An 18,204-nucleotide genomic window follows, 5' to 3' on the forward strand; every position below is an offset into this window, starting at 1 on the left:
GCTAGCATGGATAGAAGCTTGGCTGTGCGCCAGAAAGTAAAGTGGGGATAAAAGGGTCCTTCTCAGGATGGCAGCTGGTGACAAGTGTTCTGCAAGCTCAGTGTTGGGACCATAACATTTCACTATATATTAATGATTTAGATGAAGGAACTGAGGGCATTCTGGCTAAGTTTTCAGACCATACAAAGATAATTAGAGGGACATGTAATGTTGAGGAGGCTATGGAAGGATTTGGACAGTTGAGGAGGCTGGGCAAAGATGTGGCAGATGGAGTACAACATGGGAAAGTGTGAGGTTATGCAATTTGGTAGAAAGAATAGAGGCATGGACTGTTTTCTAAATGGTGAGAAAATTCAGAAGTCTGAAATGTAAAGAGATGTGGGAGTTCTAGTCCAGGATTCTCTCAAGGTAAACTTGCAGGTTGAGTTGGTAGTTAGGAAGGCAAATGCAGTGATGGCATTTGAGAGGACTTGAATATAAAAGTAGAGATGTACTTCTGAGGCTCTATAAGGCTCTGGTCAGACCATATTTGGAATATTGTGTGCAGTTTTGGTCCCCATATCCCAGGAATGATGTACTGGCCTTAGAGCATGTTTAGAGGATATTCACGAGCATGGTCCCAAAAATGTAAAGCTCAACATATAAGGTACGTTTAAGGCTCTGTGTTTATACTTGGAGTTTAGAAGGATGAGGCAAGATCTAATTGCAACATACAGAATATTGAATGGCCTGGACAGAGTGGATGTTGGGAAGATGTTTCCATTGGTCGGGGAGACTAGGACCCAAGGACACAGCCTAAAAGTAAAGGGAAGAGCTTTAAGAATGCAGATAAGGAGAAACTTCTTCAGTCAGAGAGTGGTGAATCTACAGAATTCATTGCCACAAAAGGCTGTGAAGGCCAAGTCATTGAGGATATTTAAGACTGAGGTTGGTTCTTAGGCATCAAGGGTTACAGGGAGAAAGTGGAAAAATGGGGTTGAGAAACGTATCAGTCATGATTGAGTCTGCTCTGCCATTCAGTGCGCTGAAAGTCCTAATTTCTGCTCCAATGTCTTACGGTCTTGGGCTTAGCTATGATATCTGCCCTTACGTGCTCAAGTGGTATGAGGAGAATAGTTACCTGAGTAAAACACATCGATGTCACCATTCCTGTAAAGATGGAGCATTGCACGAACCCATCTAGCTCAGGAGAACAGAAGGAACAATTGTGGCCACCAAGAGCAGAAACTGATCCAAATATCTTTCTAGAACAGGGCCTGAAAAAAGGAACTGTTTAAGCTGAGATTGTGCAACTGGTTTAGTTGTCGGTCAAAGCTTGTTCACTTTCTTGAAGTGACTCAGTGGTGGATAGTTCACAGGAGAGTTATGAAATAAAATTTTCCAATAACCATCAGATGATGATGCAGAAAACTAGGAGCTTGCCCAATGGACTTTCTTTGAGGTTCCTAAATGAGAACAGAGAGCCAGAAATGTCTAAAGAGGGAATTGCAGTGATAATTGGCTGGTCAGTGAAAGATAGCTGCTATTGGAGTGATTTAACAGCAGGTATCTGAAAAGATTAGAATTGAAGGAGTACAGCTTTGGGGGCTATAAAGGCAAGGTCATTGAGTAAATTGGAAGAATCTTAAAATTGTTGTCAGTGAATTGGAGGGGAGAGTTTATACAACTTAAGAGACCCAGCAGAATTAATGCTGATGGAATTTGCAGGACAGTCTCTAGAGTTTTTGCATTTATCTGTGTGAGCGTGTTATTTTTGGGTTGAAGTCCTGTTTTGTGCAATTGATTATGACTGTATAGGATGATACATTATAGAGTAAGTAATGTAAGCTGGTTGACCAGAGTCAGTGTGTAAAAGACCAGAAGCTCCTGCATGTTCAAAACTATTCCCTAATGAAAGTTGGTGTTTAGTTCAACTCGGAGTAATTTTTATGCTCAGTACTCTGTTCCTTGCATATTATAGTCACATGTTTCAGCAATTCACTTCTAAAAGAAATTCTCATCACTGCTCCGTTTTTTTTTGGACCATGAAAATTGTGTGGTTGAATTATGAATGCAGAGGGCCCTCAGGTTGGAATGCAGAATCATAGAATCCCTAATGTGCAGAAAAAAGTTGCAAATTCTGCTGGTTCCACAAATCTGATCTGGAGAAAGTGGCCCAGAAGTTGGGATTTTCGCTCCAAGCTGGAGGAGTTTCATGGGAGTCATGCTGGGCAGCTCCAGAATAGGTATAGGTTCTACCAAAGGCAGAAGTGTGCTGAGCAGAAACCCAATCCAGGCATGTGTTGTAGCCCATTTTTAAAAGGACAACAGAACAAAAATATATGCTTATCAAATCAATTGTTCAACCCTCAGGTTTATGCTAACAGACAGATTGAGATAGCAAGTATTTTGTTTTAAACAATTCAGACTTTTATTTTTAACTTGAGGGCAGCAGTTTTAAGAGCTTCATAATTTGACGGGTCCCCTTGATTGTCTAATGAGTGTCACGGTTCCAAAACATTTGTTGGGGCAGAATGACTAAATCACTCGGCACCCAGAGTCCACTTCCAGCATCAGAGTTTATTTGAAATTACACCGCTATGGATCAGAAGTTTCTTTGATGATTAAAGAAATAACATAGAACATAGAAAAATACATCGCAGTACAGGCCCTTCGGCCCTCGATGTTGCGCCGACCGAAGCCTACCTAACCTACACTAGCCCAATAACCTCCATATGCTTATCCAATGCCCGCTTAAATGACCATAAAGAGGGTGAGTCCACCACTGCTACTGGCAGGGCATTCCATGAACTCACAACCCGCTGAGTAAAGAATCTACCCCTAACATCTGTCCTATACCAACCTCCCCTTAATTTAAAGCTTTGTCCCCTAGTAACAGCTGACTCCATACGCGGAAAAAGGTTCTCACTGTCAACCCTATCTAAACCCCTAATCATCTTGTACACCTCTATCAAACCTCCCCTAAACCTTCTTTTCTCCAATGAGAACAGCCCCAAGTGCCTCAGCCTTTCCTCATACCATCTTCCTACCATGCCAGGCAACATCCTGGTACACCTCCTCTGCACTCGTTCCAGTGCCTCCACATCCTTCCTATAGTATGGCGACCAAAACTGCACACAATACTCCAGATGAGGCCGCAGCAGAGTCTTGTACAACTGCAACATGACCTCAGGACTCCGGAACTCAATTCCTCTACCAATAAAGTCCAGTACGCCATAATCCTTCTTCACAGCACTATTTATCTGGGTTGCAACTTTCAGAGATCTGTGTACATGGACACCAAGATCCCTCTGCTCATCCACACTACCAAGTAGCCTACCATTAGCCCAGTAATCCATCATCTTGTTACTTCTACCAAAGTGAATGACTTCACACTTAGCTACATTGAACTCCATTTGCCACCTTTCTGCCCAGCCCTGCAGCTTATCTATATCCCGCTGTAACCTGCCACATCCCTCTTCGCTGTCCACAACTCCACCGACTTTCGTATCATCCGCAAACTTACTCACCCAGCCTTCAAGTCCCTCCTCCAGGTCATTTATAAAAATAACAAACAGCAATGGTCCCAAAACAGATCCTTGCGGAACACCGCTAGTAACTGCACTCCAAGATGAACCTTTACCATCAACTACTACCCTCTGTCACCTTCCAGCCAGCCAATTCCTAATCCAAACCTCTAATGCACCCTCAATGCCATACCTCCGTAATTTTTGCAGTAGCCTACTATGGGGTACCTTATCGAACGCCTTGCTAAAATCCATATACATCACATCTACAGCTTTACCCTCGTCCATTTGCTTGGTCACCTTCTCAAAGAACTCTAAGGTTTGTGAGGCAAACATACATTTTTATACATTTGTTTTGAGCCCGCCAGTAATAATTACAAACAAACCATATTATCAATTTAATCATCTATCTGTTTGGTCAGTGATGGGCAGTCTTACAGACAATCTTCAGTCTTCCATGATCTCATGATGTTTACCTGACATCCTTATTTCTATCTGTGAGGCTTTCACAATGCATGCTGTGTTTAACCACAGTCCAACACAGTGTTCTACTAACTTCTGCAGCTGTAATTTAAGCCTCCCTTACTGTCTAGGATTGTCTTGTTTCGAGGATTTTTTTTGTAGCGGAATCTCTTTAATACTAATTGTGCTTTTTAAAAAGAAATATACAGTCAAAATCAATAATTAATTCAAATTCTGTACTTATGATTATTTGGAAATCTTAACTAGAGTAAATTTGGCTGTGATGGATCTCAAATTTTAAATTAGCTAGGTATGTCATGCACAAGGGTTTCCTTATTCAACTGTCTCTATATAAATAACTGCAGCTACTTGTCTAACAAGTCCCAGTGTGTACTGTCTTAAACTGTTATCTCGGATATTTCTGTCTGCAGAGCTACTATTGCTTTAACTTGTCACTTCAAAGCCAACTACACCAAAAAAACTACTACTAAGTCAACTAAAAGCTATTTTCGACAACTTTTTGCTACTTTCAACCGTAAGCAGCCCGAACATGTTTATGCACTTCTTGAATGTTCATTACGATGTTTGACAATTCATAAGAAAAGCTTAACTCTCCCAAAGGTGATCCTGGATTATATCCAAAGGCATCACTACCCTCACAGAAGTGAGTATTGCTGACTGTCCAAATAAAACTGAGTTGAAGCCACCTCCAATATGTCTGTTCCTGGTGTTCTGTGTGCACCTTGTTCAGTCCTTGGCCTGGAAAATCACAAGTGGAGGCCTCTGCTGATTTATATGGGCAGCTTCTTCCATGTGTGAGATGCTACCTGCCCCCATAGCTACCCAAGCAACAATGCTAAGTGACCTGTTCAGGAACAGGACTTGTTTGCTATTTTGCAATGATACAGAGTTAAAAATCATGGTGAAAATCAAGGCCAAAAATATAAATCAAGCAAGTTGGAAAGAATACATTGCAGTTGTGCCAATCAACAGTGGTTCATTAAAAATAGTATGATATAGCCAGTGTAATTAATGGAAGTTAGATTGGAAATGTATTACAGAAGTAAATGAGAACTTAAGCAATAACAACATTTAAAAGGCATCTGGTTTGGTACATGAATAGGAATGGTTTAGAGGGATATGGGCCAAGTGCTGGCAAATGGGACTAGATTAGGTTAAGATATCTGGTTGACATGGAGGAGTTGGATCGGAAATTCTACGTTTCGGGCATAAGCCCTTCATCAGGCTTATGCCCGAAACGTCAAATTTTCTGTTCCTTGGATGCTGCCTGACCTGCTGCGCTTTTCCAGCAACACATTTTCAGCTCTGATCTCCAGCATCTGCAGTCCTCACTTTCTCCACCAATCAATGAGATCACGGCTGATTTTTTTTTTGTGGTCTCAGCTCCATTTACCCACCCACTTGCAATCTGTAATTCTTGTACTATTCAAAAATCTGTGTCTTTGCCTTAAAAACTTTCAATGAGGTAGTCAGGCAACATTGCATGGAATTTAGAAGATTGCACCAATCTGTTAGATCGACTTGATCCTGAGGTCATACAGGTACTTTTATAGACTTGTGTTATTGAATAAGTTATACAGTAATGGGTCTACTCATGCTTGTCTTTTAACTGAATATCATTTTTATTTTGCCTGCATTCATAGAAAATATTTTTGTCTGTTCCTTTAGGAGTCCGACCAGTTGTCTTTCTGCAACATGGCTTACTGGCAGCAGGAAGCAACTGGGTCACAAACCTGGCGAACAATAGCTTGGGCTTCATCTTAGCAGATGCTGGTTTTGATGTATGGATTGGAAATAGTCGGGGAAATACATGGTCACGAAAGCACAAAACCATTCCAAAATACAAGGAGGCATTCTGGGCTTTTAGGTATGAATTCTCTTATTTTACTCAAATCATTTACATTTCGTCTACTTTTTAACAACAACTTAAGATTTCGATCAGCGATAGTCATGAAGCTAACTAAATATGATAAACTTGTATGTATTTAACTCTGGGTTATTTCCCATTTTGAAGTGGAAAAATATGTGGGTGTTTTATTTGAATTATCCTGTCAAATATTTAAAAACTAACTAAATGCATTGACAAATGCTGCTATCTCCTCAAAACAACATAGTTTTATTTAGTATTTTACAGAAGGAAGGCTATTGTTGTATTATGTAATATTCTTGCAACCAGTTAATGACCTCTTTCAGATTGCAAACACTGGAGTAATGATGACAAGTATGGCAGCCAGTTTGTTGAGTGATAAAATACCTCTATCAAAAATACAGCACAGAAACAGGCCCTTTTGGCCCACCAAGCCTGCAGTGTGACATTTTGCCTTATTGTGCTAAAACTGTCATTGTTTATGGATCCATATCACTCTGTTCTCTTCTTATTCATGTATTCATCCAGGTCCTTCTAGAATGCTGCTTTTGTGTCTGCTTCTACCACTACCTCTGCCTACGTACTCCAGGCACTCACCACCCTTTGTGTGAAAAATCTGCCTCGCACATCCCTTTTGACCAGCCCCCCCCAATCTCCATTTCGCGCCTTGAACCTGTGACCCCTAGTAATTAACCCCTCCACCTTGGGGAAAAAGCTTCATATTTTCCACTCTATCCATACCATTCACAATTTTATAAACTTCTATGAGGTTGCCCTTCAACTTCCTGCATTCCAATGAAAACAAACCCAGCCTGTCCACCCTTCATTATTAAAACTGCCACATACCAGGCAACATCCTGGTAAACGTTTTCTATGCCCTCTTCAAAGCATCCCACCTTCTTGCAGTGTGGGGGACCAGAACTGTAGTGTGGCCTAACTAAAGTTCTATCAAGCTGCAGCATAACTTGTCCATCGTTATACTTAATGCCCCTTCCAATGAAGTGAAGCATGTCATAAGCCTTTTTTACTATCTTATCTACCTGTACTGCCAACTTCAGTGATCTGTAGACCTGCACACCCAAAACCCTTTGCATATCAATACTCCATCTCGAATGGCTGATCTGATTGTAACCTCAAATTCGCATTCCTGCCTACACTTGATTACCTTTCAAGGATGCTTCACAAAAATGAATAAATTTGCACTCTGATGACTCTTTACCAACTTAGTTAATGTACTTGTATCATACTGTGGCCTCCTTATGTCCTTTTCACAATTTACTTGTGTACCTGTCTTTACTTCATCAGCAAATCTGGCAACCATTCCTTCTGTCCCTTTGTCTCAATCATTTATATAATTTGTAAACTGTTGAGATCCCAGTGTCAAGCTCTGTGGCACAATGTTCATTATATTCTGCCAACCTGACAAAAAAATCCAATTTATGCAGATTCTTCTTTGATTCCTATTAGGTAATCTTCTATCCATGCCACTATGTAGCTGGCTTCTCAATTAACTTTTCATAATAATGCTTGTTTTTTTGTTCATGGGATGTGGGCATCGCTGGCTAAGCCAACTTACATTGCCCAATCTTGATTGCTGTTCAAATATACAGTTCCTATGTGATGTCTTATTACAGATGATATATGTGAATATGATGGCGGCTTTGAATCGTATTTGCTTCCAAACATCTAATTAATATTGACCTACTTTTTTGAGAATTAAATAGCCGCAATTAACACACTGTGGTGTGGTAAAGGTTTGCTTTTATTAGAATTGATTAGATGTTTGGGTGTAAATAATTTTCTCTTTTAGTAGTGTAGGTATTTCACAAATCAAGTCATTATAAATACTTTCTAGCTTTGATGAAATGGCTACCAAGGATTTACCAGCAGTGATTGACTTCATCCTTCAAAAAACGTCGCAAAGACAGTTATATTATGTTGGTCATTCTCAGGGAACGACAATTGGTAAGTCAAGTACCTATATTAGTAATTTATTATCAGTACAGACCAGGAAATTGGTCTCATGGAAATTCGCTCATTTGTTTCCACTCCACTCTTATATACAAAGTTGTGCCAAAACGTTTTTCTCATCTTAATATCATGAATTTTGATATGATGTACTTATAACAAAATGTCACTGTATAAAACTAAGTTGTTCATGGCAGTAGACATGTAATAATGAGGAATAACATTGCTCCCTATTTGAGATTGTGTGCAAAGCCCCTTTTCATTATGACTAAATAAGAGAAAAATCATATTTGAGCCGGGGGAAGCTAGTTACTCTGAGCTTTTGAAGGACAAGCAAGGAGCCTGGAGCTAATCATAAAATCAAGTATTTAAAGGAGATCCATTTGGCACGCATTCAGGTGTTTGGTTTGCTGAGTTGCAATGAATTGAATTGTTTATCCTTGGATTTCAGATTTGGAAATGAAAGAATTCTCCCTGAATTATATAAATGAATGTGAATTATGCACTAGAAGTTGGATGCTGAAGCATATTTTACACTTAACCCTCCTGATTACTTAAGAATTGTTTGACCTCTGGAGGTTGACTGCGTGCCCAATCTTTCTTGCACCCTGAACCACATCTTTCATTAAACCAGAACTTCATTTCAATATCACTGTTTCACTCCGTGATGGGATAATGAGACTCAATTCTCAAAATGCACACTGCTGCCCTTAGTGCCTTCTCTGCTAGTGCATAAATCAGGGAAGTACGGATTGTCCTTTCCACTATTCTCTGTCCAATTAGTTAACTTCTGAAGAATACCATTAAGGTGGAATATATAATTATATAAGATTCATTAATTGAGCTCACAATATTTGTTCACAATATTCTTGTTTTTAGCTACCTTTTTATAGGACATTAGACATTCATCATTTTAAGCATACAAGTTTACTTGGTAGACTTTAAATTCATGTTGATCTCAACTATCTTCAAGTTACTTGTTTGAAGTTATTAACGTATAAATCACCAATCTGTGTTCTTAACAGGCTTATGAGAAACCATATTGCTTGAAATCTTAAAAAGAAGTCCCTGTGCCACTTACTTTTACATTTTATGATTTTTTAAAATTTGAATGAGAACAGTAATGTTTGCAATCTGTTTTTCCTTTGTTTTCTTTATTCAGGTTTCATAGCCTTTTCTACAATGCCGGAGTTAGCAAAGAAGATTAAAGTCTTTTTTGGCTTGGCTCCTGTTGTAACAGTTAAATATTCTGTCAGTCCGCTTGTAAAACTTGGGCAACTTCCAGAGTTTTTGATCAAAGTAAGTTTTTTTTTATTTCACAAAAGATAGGGGAAAGGTGCAATTTGTTGTTAAGTTTAGGATACACCTTACAAGTTGTAGTACACTGAGACTTTCTGTGCCAGGGTACTGCAAAGGCAACAGGTATCACCTATCTGGAATCGGAGCAGTTGAGTAACACAGTGCCTAACTGTATTTCTTGCTGCTAAACAAATTCAGTGTGTTAAAATACAGTTCATTTAAAGCTGTCTACTAGAAATGGCCCCTACCTGATTTTTTTTTTATAACCTGAAAAGAATCTCACAGCTATTGAATCTGATTATTTTTGTAAGATATTAGCAGGTGGGTGAATTTGCAGTTGGGAAATCTAGAAGTGCTGATTTCCCTCTTGTCATGCTGAGCTTAACAGTAGGGTTTGTTTCAAATCTTTTCAAAAGGTTTCTAGCTCCAGCCAGTCAGATTGACAGCTTGACTGTGAACAGGAAAACTTCTAGGGGAGCAGAGGAGAGAGAGAGAGATTGATCATGTGGTTGTGGGAGAGTTGACCATGGGAACCCTAAAGTATTTGCTTTAGGGTTCTGGGAAGAGGAGGAAGAGTGTGCACATTGGTGCCATGATCTGCCTATCCCAGGAGTCCCATTCTTAGGTTTGTAGAAGTTGTGTGTGTTGGCTGAAGGCTGGTCTCCCTAGTACACAAACATGCCTCTTGGCAGACATGAAGGGCTGGACCCTTCAATTTGAGAAGTACAGCCTGCAGGTGTGAAATTAAAATTAAAAGTTTGAAATTAAAATGTTAAACTATAGGCATGTGGCCTCCCTTGAAACGTTTTATTGATTGATCTGGTTTCAAAGGTTTAAAACTGCTCCTTACAGTTCCTCTTCTTGCCAACTGGTCTTGCAGTTCTCCCTCCTCCCTGTATCTTTTATGCCCCCCTCCTCTGTGTCTCAAGTCTGTCTTTTGATCACCCCCACCTTTGTCTTTTGACTTCTCCGCCACATCAAATTCCGACCCGAAATCCAAGCTTTGTAGTCCCTTTCTTCCTCCTCACCTTCCCCATTTGCAGACTGAATTCACTCCCTGTCCACAGCCTCCCTGCGGTGCCCCATTCTCACCAGCCTTACTTCCCCACCCACACTCTCTTCTCCAGTGTCTCGGCTCTGCTTGCTCACAGCTGTCACTCTCCACTTCCACTGCTCCTCCAATCACAGGTGGCTCCCCATCCTGCAAATTTGCTCTTGTATGGTTTATTATGAGCCTATCAGCAGCCAGCTTGAGACAATCAGTTGAAGGAGCAGCTGCTTGCCGATTCTAATTATTACAGCTATGAGGGCAACTTTTCTCTGGTTTTCTCCATGATTTAATTTTCCAGATGATTCTCTGTCACCATCTTTTTGATCACTGCCATTCCCTGTACTAAAAAAAATTCCTTATCCTCAACCACAACAGCTACTCTCCCCCAGCATCTCATCTTAAATCATTGTCCTCTCAATTAGCTAATGGGAGCAATGTATATTTTTATTTACCAATCTGCGTCTATCATAATCTCCCACAACTTTATCAACTTCTCACAATCCCCTTTGCACCAAAACAGACAGCTCTGGCTTCTCCAACCTAATCTTGTAGCTAATATCTTTTGAACCATTGTGGTAGATTTGCTGTGCACTCTCTCATGTTCCCTCATGTTATTTCTAAAGTGTGATGATCAGAACTGTGTACATTACTCTATCCGGGGATCTAAGCATAATTTCTCTGCTTTTGTCCTCTCAGTCTCTCTCTATGTAAGCCAAATCCTATTTGCTCTGTGATTTTCCATCAAAGATCTGTACAAATGAACCTTCAGGATTGTTTTAATGATGCTTTTAAGAAGACCTATCTTTCTTACTAATTTACTAAATGATTGTTACTGTATTTATAAACAGTCCACTTTCATCCATTAGTTATTGTAATACATTCATGCTCTGTATTTTTCAGGCTTTGTTTGGAGATAAGGAGTTCCTTCCACAAACTAAGGAAATAACATGGCTTGCTACACATATATGTAATCAATTTTTAATTGAAGAGCTTTGTGGCAATGTATTCTTCATAATAAGTGGATTCAATGAAAAGAATCTTAACAAGGTAAGAATCACAATTTTGAATGGTAAGAAGGTCCGAAGTGAAAAAAAAACAAACATATGCATATCAAAAAAGATTAAGGGAAGCATAGAACACAGGAGAAGAACTGAGGGGAAAATAGAGTTTTCAGGGCCTGAAGGAATATTATTGCCAAAGACGTTATCTGTCAATTATATTGTTTACATTTGCTTTAGAGGTTTGGTATTTGTTGAATTTGATCTCCTCTACATTGAACCTATTTACAAATGCAGCCTTGGTGACCTTGACATTTCTAGGGGTGATTAGTTAAAGATTGCCTATCACTTGCACTCTTGCTGCAGCTATGTTTGTCTATGCTGTAAAGCTTAATGCAAAGCCCAATTACAGTACCTTCCCTTCTGTGTTGTTTGCAGCTCTGGCCTAAATGTGCATTTTAAAAGCTTTCACAATATCCATGTCATGAATTTAATTGAATTTATTGTCACGTGTACTGAGCAATACAGGCAGATCACAGAGTTAAGTACATACCTAATAAATAATAGGTAAACAGCGGCAAAAACAAAAACATGGTTACAGGTGACTGTTAAGAGTTTGAGAGTCCATTCAGTATTTAACCTTAGGGTCGAGACTGTTGCGAAATTGGCTGGTGTGTGTGTATGTGTTCAGGCTTCTGTACTTTCTCCCTGATGGTAGACATTGTAGAAAACCATTACCAGAGTGGGATGGATCTTTAAGAATGCTGGCAGCCTTTCCTTGACAGTGGGCCTGGTAGATGGATTCTATACATTGGAGGTTGGCCTTAGTGATTGACCAGGCTGATTTCACTACACTCTGTAATCGTCTCCGATCTTGAATGCTACAGTTGCCACACCAGCTAGTGATAGACCAGACAGAATGCTGTCGATGGAGCACCTATAAAAGTTGGCATGGGTATTTGCTGTCATAAGCAGTGTTGGTGATATAGTATCATAGTACTGTATCATACCGTCATATAGTATGGTAGAGCAAGATTCCATTGACTCATTAAGTCCTGAGTAGCTCTTTGTGTGGCAGTTCAGTCAGTCCCATGTGCCTGCTCAATCCTCCAGCACTCCAAATTTATTTCCATCAAATGTCAGTCCAGTTTCCTATTGAAATTCCTTTTGATTAGGTGCCTGCACTTCCACTCCCTTTCCAAACAGCAAGTCACAGGTTGTTGCCACTCTTATTTGCTATTTAAACTTTTGGTTATTTGTTTTCTGAAGTAAATAAGCATTTAAAAATTCCTAATGAAGGGCTTATCCCCAAAACTTCGACTCTCTTGCTCATCGGATGCTGCCTGACCTGCTGGGCTTTTCCAGCACCACATTTTTCCACTCTGATTCTCCAGTATCCGCAGTCCTCACTTTTTCCTTTAAAAGAGATTACTTGTCTGTCGTGTAATAATTTTTTAACCCTATGCTTTGTATTCTGTTTCAGCATATCGCGAGTGAAGTAAAACTGGTTTGGTATATGCTGGATATTTAATCCCAAACTACCTGACCAAAAGTATCATTGTTCATCTGTGTTTCACTCAATTTCTATCCTGGCAACTTGACTCCAAAAAAGATCCAAACTGTCCTGAGTTTAAAAATTGATAAATAATTTAAACAAATGTTAGCCAATATTTTGGATTTTTGAACATTATCACTAAGATTGTCTCTTCACACCTTTTGTAACAATGTCTGCTTCAGCTCAATAAATGCTGCAATCCTCATCCAAGGAGTTATTAATTGAAGGCTTGATTGCTGTGACTCATTCCTGGCTGGCCTGCCATGTTCTACTTTCCATAAACTTGATGTTATACAAAATTTTGTCTTGATTTTCAGCAAATCTTATTCTTCTGTCACCCCTATGCTTGCTGACCTACATTAGTTCCTGTTAATTTAATGCCTCAATTTAAAATTCTCATCCTTGATTTCCATCTGTTACAGCATGGGTAACCCCCCCCCCCCCCCAACTTAATTTAAACCAGCAACCCGTGCAGTAATCTGTGAAATTCGAGACACAAAGAACTATTTAAAGTAAAAATTAATAACTTTATTTCTTAAAGTATAACAGAGAATAATTAACTAACAACTATTTACACCTCTTCCTCTAACCTATCTTTTACTTTCCCTTCTATAATACTAGTCCAATAAAACTCCTGATTAATATTTACCAAAAATTCAAATTTCAAAACCAGGCAGCTATCGAATCTTCCCTTTCAATCTTCCTCTGTTGAGTTTCTTAGGGATTTCTGATTCACAGGTCATTTTAGATAAGTACCTTTAAGAGAGCTGTGTTTCAGGCAGTCTGTACATGCTGGTGGCTTGGCAATTCTCCTCTCAACTGTTCAGTTTCTCCCAGTCTTCTATTCCAAAGCATCGAATTGTATCATTGACTTTAATATTGTCAATATGCTAAGTTCTAACTTGATTGGAGTTTGGTATTTTTGGGGTATAATTTAAACTGATTGGCCAAATTTGAATTTGCTTTTTGTATCTACGCAACCAAATGTTGCAATGTAACTTCTCCACTGTGTGTGCCTCTGTAAGTCCTTCACTCTTGTAAAGATACATTATGAAGGTGTAGAAATGTACTGTATCACCTCACCACACTCTACAACTGTAATCACTTGCATTAAGATATTGCATATATGTGATTCTAATCCCTAGAATATCCCCACCAATTCTCTCCATTGGTGTTCTTGTCTTCAGATGTTTGAGGCTGTATGTCCTGAAATTACCTCCCTAAATCTCTCTGACGCTGTCTTTACCTTATTTTTCTCCTTTTAAGATGCCCCTTAAATCTTCCATTTTGATATCATATCTTGTTCCATAATGCATCCTGGAATATTTCATCATATTAAAAAGGTGTTATATAAACAAGTTGTTTTTGTTTTTATAACTTGAAGTAGTAATATTTTGTGCATTTTGTATTCATGTTGAACATTAATGGATTAATGTTAAATATTTCAAATATGTTTACAGAGCAGAATACCAGTCTATTCAGCACATTGTCCTGCTGGAACCTCCGTACAAAACATTATTCACTGGAGTCAGGTAGAGCCTCTATGGGTCATCAACACTTTTTTATTTAATACACTTACCATTATATTGAAAGGTGATATAAAGTGGAGATTTTCTGTAAAAGCATGCAGTAATGGTATAAGACAGTTATTGTGGCAAGTATTTAAGGACACGTTGTTTCATATTTGTGCACTTCTAACTAATTGAGTTGAAATTAATCTTTTGATTGCCATTGTTTTTCAGGCTGTGAAAGGAGGACGTTTTCAGGCTTTTGACTGGGGTTCTACTTCAAAAGATTTGGCACATTATAATCAGGTATTATATAGGAAACCACTAAGAAAAGTTTGTGTTTAAATATGCTTCATATTGCACATCCTTTGAAGTAATTCTGGTCACTCAGTTATTCTGAATGAAAATTCAGTAAAGCTATTGAGAGATAAAACAATTCTATTGCAGTTTAGATTAGATTAGATTCCCTACAGTGTGGAAACAGGCCCTTCGGTCCAACTAGTACACACCGACCCTCCGAAGAGTAACCCACCCAGACCCACTTCCCTCTGACTAATGCACCTAACACTATGGGGAGTTTAGTATAGCCAATTCACCTGACCTGCACATCTGTGGAATGTGGGAGGAAACCGGAGGAAACCCACACAGACACTGGGAGTACACGCAAACTTTATACAGACAGTCACCCAAGGCTGAAATTGAACCTGGGACCCTGGTGCTGTGAGGCAGCAGTGCTAACCACTGAGCCACTGTACTGCCCCTAGTTTAGCTTTATTCTCTGTGGTGAACATTTTGATAAATAAGAAACAATTATACTGGGAGGATAATTAAAAACTTGTAATCGTTATGGAAAAAGAAATTCCCTTTTGCTAAATAGGTTTGTTTTGATTTCTACTGTTTTACAAGGGCTAGATAAGATGTTCTGTGGGAAAGAAAATAATATCAGGTTATTAATTTGCACTGTGTACTTTGTGCTAAAGCATTGGGAAGGAGAGGGGAGAGATAACAATAGTGTAAGTGTGGGAGTGGAAGGATACTGCTCGACACAAAACTATCCATGGAATTTGAAGAATAACAGCCATTCCACATTTTAAGTATTTACTTCACAATGCGTTAGAAGTAGCTTTCTGATCGTGAAGATTATTTGCTGAGTCAAACATTTTACTGTGCTATAAATATTTAAGCCTCTGATAGACTTCAATATCATACTTTGAATCACGTCTAATTTTCTCTTCCTGAACTCTTCAATTATGTTACTCTTCCCAATCTTCTTTACTCTCCGTGACTTTAATGTTCTTTTTCGTATTCCACATTTTTGATGTCATCTTAGTGAAGATCAATAATTCTTTTGTCAGCTGAGTTCTGAGGCTGCCTTTGCTACTGCAGAAATTGCCTGTGGAAAAAGTGTTTTTGTTTCTTGTAGAAATCTTGCCTTTTCATCAGCTTTCCACTTGATGAACTCTTGCTCTCTCCATTCTGGTAAAATTCCTTGCCACCTACTCCACAGCTGAAACTCCTCCAACAATGCACAAAAACTACACTCTTCCACCTTCCTGACCACACCTAAACTTTCACTCTGGGGTTACTCCAAATCCAAGGCGTTAAAGTGGAGTCACTGTCGACTTACCTGAAAAGCATTAACGTGTATCTAGACACACTTGAATTTAATATCTATTGAGATTGACAAGAGATGTGGATTCAGAAGTATTGACTCTGCCCACTGGCTGATGCCACTTGCTCGGTTTACTTCACTTCATACCTGAGATTTTTTGGATGGGTTGCCTGTTTTCAGTTTCAACGCAAGAATATTCTTGGGATAAACAGCACACGCTATTCCCCCAGAAATGTAGATTAAGAACTAACTGCAGTAATAAATAAGTATCTCGGCTTAATGCAGAAATTAATTTTTTTTTTTTGCTCAGACAAAGCCACCTTTATACTACTTGAAATCAATGCCTGTCCCTACTGCTCTCTGGTCTGGAGGAAACGATTGGCTAGCTGATCCCCAAGATGTGAACTATATATTGAAACATCTGCCCAATGTTGTTTACCACAAGCAAATTCCTGATTGGGAGCACTTGGATTTCATCTGGGGTCTGGACGCTCCGCAGCGCATGTACTATGACATAATTAGTCTCATGCGAAAGTATCAGTGAGTAGGAGACGGTCTGCAATAATCTATTTTAAAAACTGGAGTTCATGGACACTTCTCTTATGAGTTGCTTTTCTTTTAATCCTTCGCTTTATTACTGCATTATATTGATCATAGATGGTCTTAAAAGATTCTTAATAAGAGATGATACATTTAGAATTATTAAAGTTTTAATAGTTTGTTTCCCAGATTGTGCCTGAGTTCTGTCTTTAAGAAGTGTCTAATCTCATACCCTGAAACTCCGAACCCACAGTCATATTGCTGTGGCCAAATAGCAAGCTGAGGCCTGATTCTTTTTTATGAGCAGGATCAAAAATGTGGAGTGGGCCTGTTCAAAATAAAATTAATAGAGACTTTCAATCTTATCCCCATCTCCTCCTCCTAATTATTGGACTTTTGAGATCAGAGAATTAATGTTTTACAAAATTTCTTTGACTTGATCATTGTCTAAATTGCCATGGGTGCTGCACATGAAAGCCTGCTAGCTATCCTTCTATGCACTTGGATAAAGCCATATTTCTTCCAGTTTTATTGCTGTTCCCTATGATGCTTGTTTGATCCAGTGATTTTGTTTTTTACTGGTGTTCAGTTATGGTATTTGGGAGCAACAATGCAAGACGGTACGAGTTCCTTGAAAAGGCCCTAATGTTAGCAGCATTTATGGCACATAGCTCCTTTTCAAATGCAGAATTTAAAGAACATTTTCTGCTGTTCACACATCCAACTTTCAGCTATATTTTGCTACATGGAACAACTGTGAGAACTTAGTATTATTTTGATTGTGAAGTTGCTCGTTAAATCTGGTTGGGGGAAAAAAAAGTTGATTTCTGAACATTAAGTTCCAAATCTGTTCACTATAAATTAAAAGCCACTTGCCTGAGACAATCTGCACCTCTTAATTCAAAGTTACTTGACATAGGAACTGTTAATTTTCCAAAAAAAATTTTGAATTATTGGGAGTAGATTGTAGCATCATTCATTCAATGCTGCTGACCAAATACTTGTTCTGCCTCAGACTCTGAACATCAGCCTCTGATATGAAAATATGAATTGTACAATATTGAGAGGCCCTGTGATTATGGAAATTACTAAATCATGTAAACCAGCATTCTCAGGAATTAAATTGTTTGAAGTCATTTGGTGATTCAGGGTAAATTTTGAATGTATTTTAATGACACCACTTGAATTCATGTTTCAGGATCAATTTTTCATGTGTGGCCAATTAGAATAATCAGATCAACATTTTAATGAAAATTAGCCTGACATTTCAGAAAAGATCTGATTAGGTGAGGTGCTAGTAATTCGATAAATTTAGTTAAAAATGCTGTACAATCATATGTTTGTACACTGACCTGATGGATCACAGGCTTCCAGAAAAAGACTGACTTTCAGCTGATATTACATATTAAAGATTGACAACTTGGTTTTTAATACATGTGCATTTACAGTAGCCTGAATTCTGGCATTGATGGGAAAATTAAAATGGAACACAACTGAACTAGCTCATTTCAGTAAACCAGTTCATAATGGGTAACTTCACATGCTATTTTAATAAATAGCAGTAATGATCAAGGCATTGATACTGTAATAAAGGTGAATAAAGCTGGTTTGGATAGCAAGTGTTGTGTTTGAGTGATGCAAGAGCTTTTTTTTTTAGAAAATAAATGTCTCAAAGCATAATAGAACACTGCTGATTTAAACAACAAACGATTAAACTTGTATGCATATCATTTTGATAACCTTTAATACCATGTCACAGTTTTGTCTTGCTCTTCTGGATGGAGCAACATCAATAAAGTGAATGAAATTCCGACAAA

The 18,204-nt window shown here is 38.6% G+C and overlaps 1 protein-coding gene across 6 annotated transcripts in view; it reads left to right on the forward strand.

Moving 5' to 3' along the window:
- The window catches only part of lipf (lipase, gastric), a 61,232-nt gene extending 43,028 nt beyond the window's left edge, over nucleotides 1-18,204 (forward strand). For all 6 annotated transcript variants that reach the window (XM_060841879.1, XM_060841883.1, XM_060841884.1 and 3 more), the window contains 7 exons: nucleotides 5,658-5,856; nucleotides 7,712-7,821; nucleotides 8,987-9,123; nucleotides 11,075-11,221; nucleotides 14,188-14,259; nucleotides 14,470-14,541; nucleotides 16,158-18,204. In XM_060841879.1, coding sequence (XP_060697862.1) covers nucleotides 5,658-5,856; nucleotides 7,712-7,821; nucleotides 8,987-9,123; nucleotides 11,075-11,221; nucleotides 14,188-14,259; nucleotides 14,470-14,541; nucleotides 16,158-16,391 — 971 coding nt within the window. In that variant the 3' untranslated portion in view covers nucleotides 16,392-18,204. The remainder of the gene's footprint in view (nucleotides 1-5,657; nucleotides 5,857-7,711; nucleotides 7,822-8,986; nucleotides 9,124-11,074; nucleotides 11,222-14,187; nucleotides 14,260-14,469; nucleotides 14,542-16,157) is intronic.

This window comes from Hemiscyllium ocellatum, chromosome 22, assembly GCF_020745735.1.
Source record: "Hemiscyllium ocellatum isolate sHemOce1 chromosome 22, sHemOce1.pat.X.cur, whole genome shotgun sequence".
NCBI classification, from domain to species: Eukaryota; Metazoa; Chordata; class Chondrichthyes; order Orectolobiformes; family Hemiscylliidae; genus Hemiscyllium; species Hemiscyllium ocellatum.